A 12,850-nucleotide genomic window follows, 5' to 3' on the forward strand; every position below is an offset into this window, starting at 1 on the left:
GGGAAACATCTCACCAGGGCTGGGATCTGGATTAGGAAATCTCTCACAAGGGACTGAAGGAACTACAGGGTTGGGGATCCATTCCTAGGAAACATCTCCCAGGCTGGGATCTTGGATTCCCAGGAGAAACATCTCACCAGGGCTGGGGGATCTTGGATTCTCAGGGGAAACATCTCACCAGGGCTGGGGGATCTCTCCAGGGGCTGCTCCTGACTTTGTGTGGGACACAGCAGGTCCAGAGGAGGCCCCAGAGCTGCTCCAGGGCTGGAGCCCCTCTGCTCTGCAGCCAGGCTGGGGGTGCTCACCTGGAGAGGAGAAGGATCCAGGGAGAGCTCAGAGCCCCTCCAGGGCCTGAAGGGGCTCCAGGAGAGCTGCAGAGGGACTGGGGACAAGGGGGAATGGCTCCCACTGCCTGAGGGCAGGGCTGGATGGGATATTGGGAAGGAATTCCGAGGCCCTGGCACAGGCTGACCAGAGCAGCTGTGGCTGCCCCTGGATCCCTGGACGTTTCCAAGGCCTATGCTTCTTTGAAGTTTCATTACTATTTTATAATGTTATCTTGAGCTCTTGGAGGGAACAGATCCAAGTGTCAGCCCTCCAAAATTCCAAAGGAGTTCCTGTGCTGAGTTTCACTTCAGATCCTCTCTGGTCAGTCACCATAGATGAGGATTTGTTGCATAGCTGTGTGAAACAATGATTTTATTCCATTTCTTTTTGTACTCCACCTCATGTAACTTCCCTCTGTGCCTGTTGGGCTGCTCCCAGTCCCCCATTCCCAGTGTCCCCAGACATGGCACAGTTGGCCCTGGAGCTGAGCTGGTCCCAGGCGATGCCACAGCCTGGGAGGTTTCAGCTCTGAGTCTCATTTTCCCCTTTTACACTTACGTAGGCTCCTGCATTTAAAAAAGGCTCTGTTGACCTTGGCAAGCCAGACAGGAACAGCCCAGAGATGGAATTCTTAGATCTGGGACCAAAATTGTGCCAAAATGTAGAGGAATTACTGCAGTTTGTAACAAGCAGCACTTTGACTCCAGCCTGGAGGAGTGGGCAGTGTTTAAAGAGCTGGGGAAGGGAAGCCAGCTTCCTGGAGCCCCAGGAAAAGCTGAGGGAGCTGGGAAGGGGCTCAGCCTGGAGAAAAGGAGCCTCAGGGAGACCTTGTGGCTCTGCACAACTCCCAGACAGGATGGGACAGCCAGGGGGGGTCAGGCTGTGCTCCCAGGGAACAGGGACAGGACCCATCTGTGTATATGTGCAACAAAACAAGGTAGATTTATATACATACATATATATATATTTGTATTATATTTCCATCATTTTTTCATGTATATAATCTGCTTTTCTGATCATCTCCCCTGCATTTCTACCCGTGTTTGCTGCCTGTCCCACACCTTTATTGTCCTTCTGTCCCATCCATTGATTCCTTGCTGATGCCATCCTCCATCCCAGACCCTGCAGAAGGATGAGCTGTGTCAAGCCACCCTCTCAGTTTCCTGTTTTCCCTCTCCATGCCTGCTTCCCAAATGATTCCAGCTGAGGAGCTGAGAGCAGCCCACATGCTGAAAATGAAGGCGTGTTTTCCTCCTCGTGCTAGAAAAGCAGGAGCAGATGTTGCCCAAACCTTGTAGACATGATTTGCTGATTTCCATGATGTCCCAGCTGGATGTCAGCCCTGGCTGCTGGGACCATGCACAGCAAAAGGCAGAGAAACAGGAGGGGAAACCCCAGATTTGCCACAATTTGTGGTTGGTTGCTGATCTCCCAAAGCATTGCCCAGCTGTAGGACAATTTTTTCATGGATCCCAACATCCATGAAGGATAGGTGGAGGCAAACTGCTCTTGGATGAGAGTTAGTGAGGAAGAAAGAATCACCAGAACTGCAAGGATTTGGTTTGGAAATAGTAAATAAAAACTAATTAAGTCAGAACATGATGAAGCTTTGTGCTCTTCTAGTCCAGGCCTGGAAGAGCAAAGCTGTCAGAGATCTGGTGTAGGGAAGCTGCACTGGGAATTGGTAGGCTCAGCTTAACTTTTTTTTATCAGTCTCTCACTTTTCTGGGGGAGCACCAGATTCACTCCCAAATTAATAGGAATAAACACAGGGAAGATGGCTCTACATAACAGTGATGCCTTTGATTCACAGAGCTGTTTTCATAGAATAATTCATCATTTTTCACATGAGATGAAGTTATTTATTCAAAACATAACCTGGGCACGAGTCCAAAGCACAGCTCCTGGCAGTCTTACCCAAACTTGTATTTTTCCAGCACATTGACTTCAGGTTTTATTTAAACTTTTATAGCAAGTTTTTACAAATCTTCCTGTCTCTTAAGAATTTTTGTAATAAACTGCAGCAAGTCTGTTGTGTGGAATACACCAGCTAGAAGGTTGATTTGGAGGTTTATTTTCTTAAACTTTAGATATTTTCACTGCAGATTTATTTTATAACTTGTGGTCACAGGTACATTAATCTTTCAGTAGCATAAATTCCCTTTTTCCCAATAAACTGGTTTTTGTGCCATTGCAATGGCATCTCCAAAGTACTTTAGTCACAGATTATGTGAAAAATTGACTTTATAACTGTCCAGCAATTGAGCTGGAGCTTCCAAAATCTTCTGCAGTACTTCTTAAAGTCCAGGTGCTTTTGTTTGAACAAAGAAGTCGAGCTGAGTTACTTTCAATAACAGTAAATCATAAAAAATACACACTGAACAACAGTAACCAGCTCATTTTTATTGGTATTTCTTCACCAGTTTTTAGCAGCTGCTGTAATGCCAACTGGAATTTGTTTTACCAGGTCAATGCTGATGCAGAAAAGGAAGAAGGTGAAGAGTTTGAAGACAGCATGGATGTTTTTGATGACAGCAGTTCTAGTCCTTCTGGTACTCTCAGAAATTATCCTCTCACCTGCAAAGTGGTTTATTCCTATAAGGTTAGTGATTTTTTTAACTGATTAGAAAAATGAATTATATAAGAACAAATAATAAATGTGCCTTTGGGAGCTTGAGGTTTGCTTTTCTGATAGGGTGAGATTCAGGGAGGTTCTCAGGGAGATGGCAGAACCTTCACTGGGATGTTTTAAATCATGTTAAAGCTTTCAGTTCTTTAAAAAACATCACTTCTAATAAAAGTCTAGATGGGAATGTTCTTTCCACTGCCCATGCCTTGCCCTCAAAGCCACTTTTCTTTTCCATCCTTCCTGTCCTACATTCCAGGCTTCTCAGCCAGATGAGCTGACCATAGAGGAGCACGAGGTGTTGGAGGTCATTGAAGATGGAGATATGGAAGACTGGGTAAAGGTATCATTTTCTCAGCTTGTTTCCATGAACTATTTTAGGATGGAGGTTGGGATGGGAGGGAATGCTGGGATTCTCTCCAGAGCAATGCCCCAAGCAGAGAATGGCTCCTGTTGTTGGTTCACAGGCACGGAACAAGGCTGGACAGGTGGGATATGTGCCAGAGAAGTACCTGCAATTCCCAACCTCCAGCAGCCTCCTGAGCATGCTGCAGTCCCTGGCTGCGCTGGACTCCCGATCCCACACCTCCAACAACTCCACGGAGACTGACCTGGTGCCAGGCAGCCTCAACGGAGACTCCAATGGTAAATCCCCCTTCAAAATACATAGGGCATCCAGCTGGCTCTTGGAAACACTCTGCACATCGAGTCTGGGAGATTTTCCCAGATTTCATGGAGTCACAGAATTGTGAAGGTTGGAAAAGACCTCCAAGATCATGAAATCCAAGCTTTGAGCAAATCCCACCATGTTGCAAAGTCTGCTCATTTTTTAATCCTTCCAGGCATGGGAACTCCACCATTTCCCAGCCTGTTCCAAAGTTTAATCACTATTCCAGGGTAGAAATTTTCCCTAATATCCAGCCTGAGCCTTCCCTAGTGCAATTTGAGGCCATTTCCTCTTGGTTTCCTGGGAGAAAAGGCCCCACCAGCCACAATCTCCTTTCAGGGAGTTGCAGGGCCTGACCCATATCTGAACACAACCATTCCCAGTAATTACCTCAGTAATTAGCTCTCTCTCATATTAAATCTGCATAATTCACCTCCTCTGCTCATACTGAGATTAAAATGAAAGAAATTTTAGCTCAGATCAAAATTAAGGAAAGCTGGAATCATCTGTCCCAGCAATAACAAAATCTCTTAAAGAACTTCAAAATCACCAGCTCCAGGTAACAAACTCGCTGTACCCTTCCATTTTTTCCCTAGCTCATTGGGTTTCTCCTTTTCCATTTTGCAGTCTGTTTTGTAAAAGCACTTTATGATTACGAGGGGCAGACAGATGACGAGCTGTCCTTCCCAGAGGGAGCCATCATCCGCATCCTGAACAAGGAAAACCAGGATGATGATGGCTTCTGGGAGGGAGAATTCAACGGCCGCGTCGGGGTCTTCCCCTCCGTGTTGGTTGAAGAGCTCACGGCCTCAGAGAATGGAGAGACTCAGTGGATTGGGGATATCCAGGTATGGAAAGAGGTGTTGGCTTGGTTTATTATTTGCAAAGTTCTGTCACTTCTTCAGGGGGGAAAAAAAATCAAAACCAGTTTAAAAAAAAATAAAACAAAACAGAAGCTGTTTAAGGAAAAAAAAAAAAAGAACCAATTCTAGAAAAAAAAACAACACAAGCCCTCAGTGCCTGAATTTTAGTTTCATACCCAGCCTAATAACTATCAACTGATGTATTTTTGTAAATTTGTGAATAAAGGCAGATATTTGGATAGAAAGCAGTCAAAGGAAAGTTCGCAGTTTACTTCCTGTCATTAATTTATGAGAGACTAAGATGTCACAACCTAGCAAAAAGAGAACTACAGGCTCTTTCAGTGCTAATTTAGTGTTTTCATACTGAAATCTGTTCTGTATGCTCTCAGGTTTGAGGGGCAGGATACTGCCAAGTTTTGGATTACAGTAATTTTTGCAGAAATGTCCTGATTTCTACAGCGTAGTTCTGTAATCCTTATATCATATTAGAAAATCAGACACATTCCAGTGTGGAGTTTGGAGATAGAAACTGCACTTCCATGTTTTCTGCAAGAGAATTTTTCAGTATTTTTATTCCTAGATTTAGGGAGACCACAAAAATGCACATTTAAATGTATTTTGGGTGGGGATAAAGCTCATGATCCCAACACTTCTGTGTGAATCCCACTTGGCCGAGCAACCTTTTTGTTTCGAATAACCTTCAAAAATCCTCTCTGAATTACCTGGGAGAGGCTGAAAATTTCTGTTCAGTAGCAACCTGTGATTTAAAAAAATTGAATCCCTGTTGGATACCTTGGCTTTCCTTCCCTAACTTTCCTGCCAGCTGCTTTTCCTCCGGAGGGAACTTGCTGGAGTAGGGATGGGTTGGAAAACTGGTGTGTGTGTGTGTGTGTGTGTGTGTGTGTAATGTACCAAGGAGGATTTGCTACAGCTTCTCCCTCTTTTTGGCTCAGGTATCCCCCACTCCAAAGGCCAACAACTCCCTGCCACCACTGCCTCTGTATGACCAGCCTCCCAGCAGTCCCTATCCCAGCCCGGATAAAAGAGGATCCCAGTTTTTCCCCAGGTCTCCGTCGACGAATGGTGAGAAATTTGCAAACATTTTGGGAAAAGGTTTCATTTAGAAACCTTTCAGAGGGGCAAAAAAAGAAAAAAAAAGAGCATTTTTGCAACATAAATCCAGCAATACTGGAGGGCTTCTTTGTAACAGGGTGTTGCTTATTCCCTCAGAAAACAGCTTTGGTTCAGAGTCCCCTGGATTCTCCCAACCTCCACGAATTCCTCCAGAAAGTTCCTATGGCAAACTGCGGCCTGTAAGTGACCAGCAAATCCTGTGGGTTTTATTGATAAAGTATTTCATAAAGTATTCTATTATTATAATAGTATTTAAAATTTTATAAATATTGATATTCCAAAGGTAACAGTCCCTAAACAGAGCTGAAAAAGAGGAGGGGAGTAAATCCAAGAAGAGGTCAGTCCTATGGTTGATACAGTTCCTGCTTTCCAGCAGTTTCCTGCATATTTGGGATTCTGTTTATTTCCACCCCCTTTGGTTTGAGGGGTTTGGATTCAGGATTCCTAATGATAAGGGTTTTGTGTTGTGTTTCCTGCCTAAAAAAAGGACATTTGCCAGAAAAGGAAGGGAAGAATTAAATAATTTAGAACTTGACAAAGTCCATCTCCTATGATTAACTTTGAAATCAAGTTGTGGGGTTTTCAAAGCCCTAAACCCAATCATAGTAAAACATAACATTTGTCTTTTCCTGGCCTTCTCAGTGAACGAGGTTGCAGAAAAAACAGCATTTTTGGATATTCAAATAATGTATTCTAAATATTGAGATAGTATTGGGCAGTTTGGTGCAGGATTGGTCCACAGTTCACGTTTTCCAGAGGAAGTCTGGTGTATTCTGAAATGATGTCCTAAAAACCCTGTTGGCACTAAAGATGATCTTTGTCAGGAGCAAAAATGACTGAGGAAGAAACATCACATTTTGGATGGGTATTGTTGAGGTCAGTGATTGATGAAGTATCAGGTGCAGCAGAACATCCTGGTAGCTCCCACTCCACAGAAATTGCAGGCAAAATCTCCATCAGATTCAGCATGTGATGAGCCTTTGCCAGGTTTCCATCCTGGCTTACCCAGGGAATAAATCTGGGATTGCACCCTGTAGGGAGTCTGGGACGGGTCATAAGGAAAATCCCTGATGGCTGAACTGGGCAGCACTGGAGCTGCATCCCGCTGGACACCCAAGCTGTTTGTTTGCATCACCTGGAGCTCAGTGCAGGAAGTGCCAGGGGTTTCTGGAGGGATTTGGCCATTTTGGGGTAGTCACAGGCTGGTTCTGAATGTTGCAGGTGCGAGCAGCTCCACCGCCCCCGACGCAGCACCACCGCCGGCCCACGGAGAAGATCGAGGACGTGGAGATCACTCTGGTCTAACGAGGGGACTGGCTAATTAGTAGTGCTACAATCAAGGCCAAACACAGCTTTTGGTCAATCTCGTTTTTAGGCACCTTTGCATGATGAAGACTTGGACTAGAGCGAGCGATAGGGAGGATTTTATGTGGCAGTGACCTGGCGGATTCCTTCCCACAGTCATGAATATTTTGTGCCTTTTGTTGGTTTTTTTTTGTTTGTTTGTTTGGATTTCTCTACATCATTCTTCTTCTCTTAGCACAAACCAAGACAGGCCAAGATTGGCTTTTTTTCTTGGCTGGAGATGCTCCATTTTGATGTGGAGATAAAGAAAGAGCCCCGTTCATGCAGCTTAGTCTTAGCATCCTTTGCTCCTGTGCATTAGTACAGTATATTACTGTTGCCATAGGAATGTGTTAAAGATTGTGGATCCTTCCAGTAGCATCACCTGCCTGATCAGGTATTCATCAGAAGAATGAAAAAGGGAACAGAAAAAGAAGTCTAAAGGAGAGGCTGGCTCCTCTTGAATCCCCCTGCAGAAAGGAAGAGATGGGAAAATGATCTCCTGGAGAAGCAAAAGTGTTCATTCCATGGGTGCTCCCCTTGTCAGTGATTCACAGCTGAACATTCTGCCTTTGGATTTTTGTGTTTACTCAGTGCATTTACTCATAGAGGATCTAACACGGAGGTGCTGAACCAGCAGCAACATCTTCCACAGCAGAAACCAACGGGTAGAAAAGCAAAAAAGCAAGTGAGATTTTTGTCTAGATCTGGAAATTGAGCTGCTTTTTCTTTTCTTTTTTTTTTTTTCCTCTTAGCAGATTTTGGGGATTTTGGTTCTTTTGTTGGGTTTGTTTTATTTTTTTTAAAGCATTTGGGTCACTCTTATCCCAGTTATTGCCGTGTACTTTATTATCCAACGTTAGCAGTGTATCTTTGTCATCAAACCACCTGAGTTCTAGAGTTAGCAGTTCCATTTAGAGTATTTACATGCATTTAGTTGTTGCATTGGATGGCCCTGTAGCCTTTTCCCACCCCAATCCCATTAACCAGCCAAAGCCAGGGAGCCAGGAGCAGCTCTGGGTTCTGCCTTCACACCTTCGTGCCCGAGATGTGCCCAGTTCCTCTCAGGGAAGAAACTGAAAGGAAAAGAGTTTCACATTTCCCTCAGAGAGCTCTGAAAAGGGAGCTTGGATTTTGGGTTTTTGAGAGAAAAGGGCAAAGAACATTCTGAAGTTGAATGTGGAGCAGAATGGTTGGAGGAGAGGGAAAAACTGGATGGAAGCAGGTTTTTCCTTGGGTACTGACTAAAATATTGTCAGCATTCTCCATCAGATGAAAACTTCAGATCAAAGGCATCCCAAGGTTGGGTTTGGAGCTGTTTGTGGGTTCTCTTGTGTCTTCATGGTTTTTTCTCAAAGCCAGTAAGTTTTCAACCTTTAGTTTACTAACAAGGGCTATTTTTTGAGGCTGCATTTACAACAAAAACCCAACGACTCATCTAACAAGATTTTATCATAAACTTTGCACATACTTGGAAATCCCAACCCAGCCTGGGTCTCCGAGACATCCAGTGCTTGCCAGTCTCCTTTCCCAGTGGGATCCTTAACCAAGAGTGGGGCTGTCTGAGGGCAACAATTCATGGATCAGTTATGGAATCAGTGACTGTCCAATGAAGTCTTTTCCATATTTTATTCCTTCTTTTGCACCTCTTATCCTGTTGATCTGTTTGAGGTCTTTTTATGTGTTTATCAAACTTATTCTTAAGTTTAAAAAGAAAAGTTTTTTAAAAAAAAAAAGGTTTAACTGTTTGCAAATATTTTGAGACCTTTACAACGCAGAAGAAAACCAAGAGTTTGCCATAATGCTCATGTTAATTCTTTTGGCCAGTTTCACCAGTTTCATGTTCAATTCTTTTGGCCAGGACACAAGTCTGTGTCCTTCACACCCGGACTTTCAAAAATCCAGAAAATTTTTATTTAAAAGTCTCTTTAGTTGTATTTTAAAATATTTTCTGTAAGAGCTGCTAATTTTATTTAAAAAACAAAAGTAAAAAAAAAAAAAAGGCAAAAAAAAAAAAAAAGAAAAAGGAAGAAAAGTTGTAAAAAGATGCCTCCTTTTTAACTATGATTTCTTCATACAGGGCATGTATCGGCCGTCGCATCGTGTACAGCTCAGTACACCCTGAAAGCATCAGTGCAAATGCTTTCTTTATATTGGCTGTAAAAAGTTTGTATTTATTATGTATAAAAAGTTGAATAATAAAAAAGTGGAACTAAATCCCTGGTGCCCTGGGAGATTTGGGTGGCGGGGGAGGTTTGAGGGAAAACCCAGGCATAAAAATCAGCGTTTTCTTGAGAGAGACTTGGTGCTTTTACACAGAAATTTAAATCTTGTGCTTCAGGAAAAGGACATCCTTAAAATCAGCTTTAAACATCTTTTGGAGGGGGCATTTATACAAAGAACAAAACGTTGCCAAAAAAACTAAGAGGCAGAAAAGCTCCAGTTATCAAAATAATTGCTTAATAGCCTTGATGCAATTAGGATAATTGCCTAAAGAAAGCAAGGGGAGTGATTGATAACAACCCTTCCGAGTGATTGTCCCTTAATAGGCTTGATTTGCCTAATTGTGTCAGGAGCATTCCCTCTCCAGCTCTGGGATCCCTCAGTGGGCTGCATTTCCACCTTGGATTTTCTCACTGCACACAGAAGCTGCCTGTCAGTGACCACCTCCTTTCTGGGCTAATCCCAGTTTCCTGCAGCTGGTAGGTGCCAAATGATCATAACTTCCACATGCTCCCTGGTTTTGGAGACTCTCTTTTCCCCATGGAACACAGCTCTTTGCTGTGGGGTTGGGTTGGATCTTTTTGCACTTCCACTCTTCCCACTGAGTTGTTGCAGAGGCCTCAGCTTTTTCACCTGCGCTCCTGCAGCCTCTTCCTTTGAGAAATCCCATTTTTCCTGCTTTTTATGTGGATTCATGGTCCTATAAAAATTATTCTCCTGCCTTGCTGGTTTGACAGCTCTGTCCTTTGCTTGTTGCTTGGGGTCCTTTTCACCACCTCTATGACTTAAAAATTATTTTAATCCTCAAATCCACCAGTGGAGCCACTTCTCCTTTCTTGCGTTTTTACCAGACCCCCTTTGTGCCTCCACTTGTTCTCCTTCCCAAACAGAACCAGCAGCAGCTGTGCTGTGATCCCATCATTCTTGCCATAAACTGATTTCCATCAAAACCTCTTGTCCCTGAAGTGCCTTTCCTGCATGGTGTGAGGAGCACCCAGCGACCACTTAGAGGCAGAGAGAGATGCTAAGGAACCACAAAGGCTCCAGGGCTCCATTTCCTGCTTGGCATAGCAAAGAGAAGGAATGTGGGGAACTTCCCCAGTGCACAGGGTGAAATGTCCCTGCAAGTCAGCAGCAGGATCTGTTCTAACCAGGCTTTCCTCTGGTTGCTTTGGTTCCCAGATTTCGGCTTTAAACTGAAAGAATGGAGATGTGGATTGGATATTCAGAGGAAATCCTACCCTGTGAGGGTGGGCAGGCCCTGGCACAGGTGCCCAGAGAAGCTGTGGCTGCTCCTGGATCCCTGGAAGTGTCCAAGGCCAGGTTGGATGGGGCTTGGAGCAGCCTGGGACAGTGGAAGGTGTCTCTGCCACAGCAGGGGTGGAATGAGGTGATCTAAGATCCCTTCCATCCCAAACTAGGCTGGCATTCAGTTATTTTCAAAAGGTGAACAGGACTGAGACTGGGTAGAAGAAATGGGGGTAAGCAATGAGATGTTTACTTCAAATTGTGCCAGGGTTACTTTTTGTTTCATTTATGGAAATATTCAAAGGACCCAATGCAGTGGGTGAGTTCTCATCTAGCCCTAATGTCTCTCACTGCTGATAGTAACTAAAAAAGAAAACAAAAACTGCACCATCTTCTCTAAATAAAAACATCTTCTGCTGCTTGGAGGTCTGGCTGCTCTGCAGCTTGCACTGCTTTTCCAGCAAGGTCCCTGTAATGAATAACCTGTAAATGCCAGCATGGCAGGGGCAGGCTTAGCAGGGGATCTACCTCCATCAGTCAGCCTTTGGAGCCTCCCAGGAAAGACAGGATACCACTGCCAAGGGAACAGTTCCGTCTCCCCACGTTTTTTCCTTCTGCAGATCTGTTGCCCCACATGAAAATCTTGGGATGGATGGGAGTAAATGTGCTGTCCCCTCACACCTGGACAGGTGTGTCCAAGAGGGGAGCTCAGGGATGCTGAGACCTCTCTTCAAGGCACTGGGGGAGGCTGGAGAAAGTCAGGGATGAAAGGGAAGAAAACTTAACTGAAGTCAGGGATGCAGCAAAGAGACAATAAAAAATGCAGCCAGGAAAATGCTGACGTGCTTGCCATGCCAAGTGCTTTCCTACTCCAGGCATTCCCCAGGGGGATTGAGGATTACAGATCTGGCAGCAGGATCAGTGCAGCAAGTGAGCCTCTGCATTGCAGGTCATTTCAGCCAGAAAATGAAAGAGCACTGCAGTGATACCAGAAGGGAGAGGTGGGAAATCCCTCTGCTTGGTGGAGCAGCACAAGGAGGAGGGGCAGAGGGGGAGTCTGACAGGTACCTGGGCATCTCCTGGGATGCTGGCACTGCTGGGAAGAGCCTGGCCCCATCCTCTTGGCACCCTCCCTTCCAGCACTGCTGCACATTGAAGAGTTCCCCCACCAGCCTTTTCTTTTCCAGGCTGGAAATGTAGAGAATCCTGGAATAGAATCAGAGGATAGGAGGAAATGGCCTCAAGTTGTGCCAGGGGAGATTTAGGTTGGATATGAGGGAAAAAATCTTCACTGCAAGGATTTTCAGGCATTGGCACAGCCACCCAGAGCAGCGGTGAGTCCCCATCCCTGGAGGGATTTAAAGCCATGTGGATGTGGCACTTGGGGACATGGGGCAGTGGTGGCCCTGTCAGTGCTGGAGGAATTATTGGACTCCATGATCTGAAAGGATTCTCTGGCAGGGAGAAGCTCTGTGTTGGGCTGAGGGCTGTGCAGTGGCCATGGAGACTCAAGAATGGGGTTCCAAGATCAAGGCTTCAGACTGAACCTCCTTATGGATCCAGGGGAAAAACAACATTCTGCCATGGCCAGTGGCAGCTTTGTGTGTTGGAAGTGGCTTGTGGAGGCTTTCAAATCCCAAGTGTGGCCCACATCCCCAGGGAATGAGGCCTGAGATGGTGTCTGCCACATCCATCCACAGCCCAGTCCCATTCCTCCTGCTTTTCCCACCTCAGGTTTTCTCCCTGCAATCCATTTTCCAGCCTGTCTCTGTGTTAAGCAATGATTCTTAAAATTCCCTTTTGCTGTCTGCTGGATTTCCCAGCTGGTATCCAGAGGGAAGGGGAGGCAGGCCTGTGGGACATACAGCTCTGGGCATCAGGAATTGCCTCTCTCAGAAGCTGTCCCTGCCCCTTGCCAGCCTGGACCATGGCCAGGGATTAAATGGGCTTTACAGGAGGCTCTGGATTCTCTTCTGTCATTTCCCCCAAGGTGTGAATATCCCTGGAGTGTTCTGGGTCAGGCAGGGATGGCTGTGAAGAACAGGAAATGGGGATAGCCTCACCTTGGGGGTGCTCTGTCTTCACTGTGGAAGGAGAAGCTGTTCAGCCACGAGTGTGCAAGTTGAGCTCCACAAAGATCCCAGGACATTCTGAGCTGGAAGGGACCCCCAAGGATCATGGAGTGCAGCTCTTGCAGATTAACCCCAGGCCTTGGCATTACTAACACCATGCTCCAGTTCTTGCAGCTAACAAACATCCACCCAAAACTCACCTGGATGTGAGGTGAGCATGGAATGGGCCCCATGAGGAGGAGCTGGGAGCTCATTTCTTCTCCCCACTGGCATCATTCCTGGATAAATCCCTGTGTCCTGTTTGCCAAGCATCACCTGAAGGTTTCTCCTTCCAAAAACCAGTCTG

At 45.4% G+C, this 12,850-nt stretch overlaps 2 protein-coding genes across 2 annotated transcripts in view; both read left to right on the forward strand.

Moving 5' to 3' along the window:
* FCHSD2 (FCH and double SH3 domains 2) overlaps positions 1–9,262 on the forward strand; it is a 120,462-nt gene extending 111,200 nt beyond the window's left edge. Inside the window, exons 14-20 of the mRNA XM_050972036.1 lie at positions 2,795–2,929; positions 3,213–3,296; positions 3,421–3,598; positions 4,248–4,468; positions 5,437–5,566; positions 5,714–5,796; positions 6,839–9,262. Of these exons, the coding sequence (XP_050827993.1) occupies positions 2,795–2,929; positions 3,213–3,296; positions 3,421–3,598; positions 4,248–4,468; positions 5,437–5,566; positions 5,714–5,796; positions 6,839–6,922 (915 nt within the window). The 3' untranslated portion in view covers positions 6,923–9,262. The remainder of the gene's footprint in view (positions 1–2,794; positions 2,930–3,212; positions 3,297–3,420; positions 3,599–4,247; positions 4,469–5,436; positions 5,567–5,713; positions 5,797–6,838) is intronic.
* RPS3 (ribosomal protein S3) overlaps positions 1–12,850 on the forward strand; it is a 221,517-nt gene that overhangs the window by 197,492 nt on the left and 11,175 nt on the right. The gene's annotated exons all lie outside the window — the stretch shown is intronic.

The sequence above is a fragment of the Serinus canaria genome, chromosome 1 (assembly GCF_022539315.1).
Source record: "Serinus canaria isolate serCan28SL12 chromosome 1, serCan2020, whole genome shotgun sequence".
NCBI lineage: Eukaryota > Metazoa > Chordata > Aves > Passeriformes > Fringillidae > Serinus > Serinus canaria.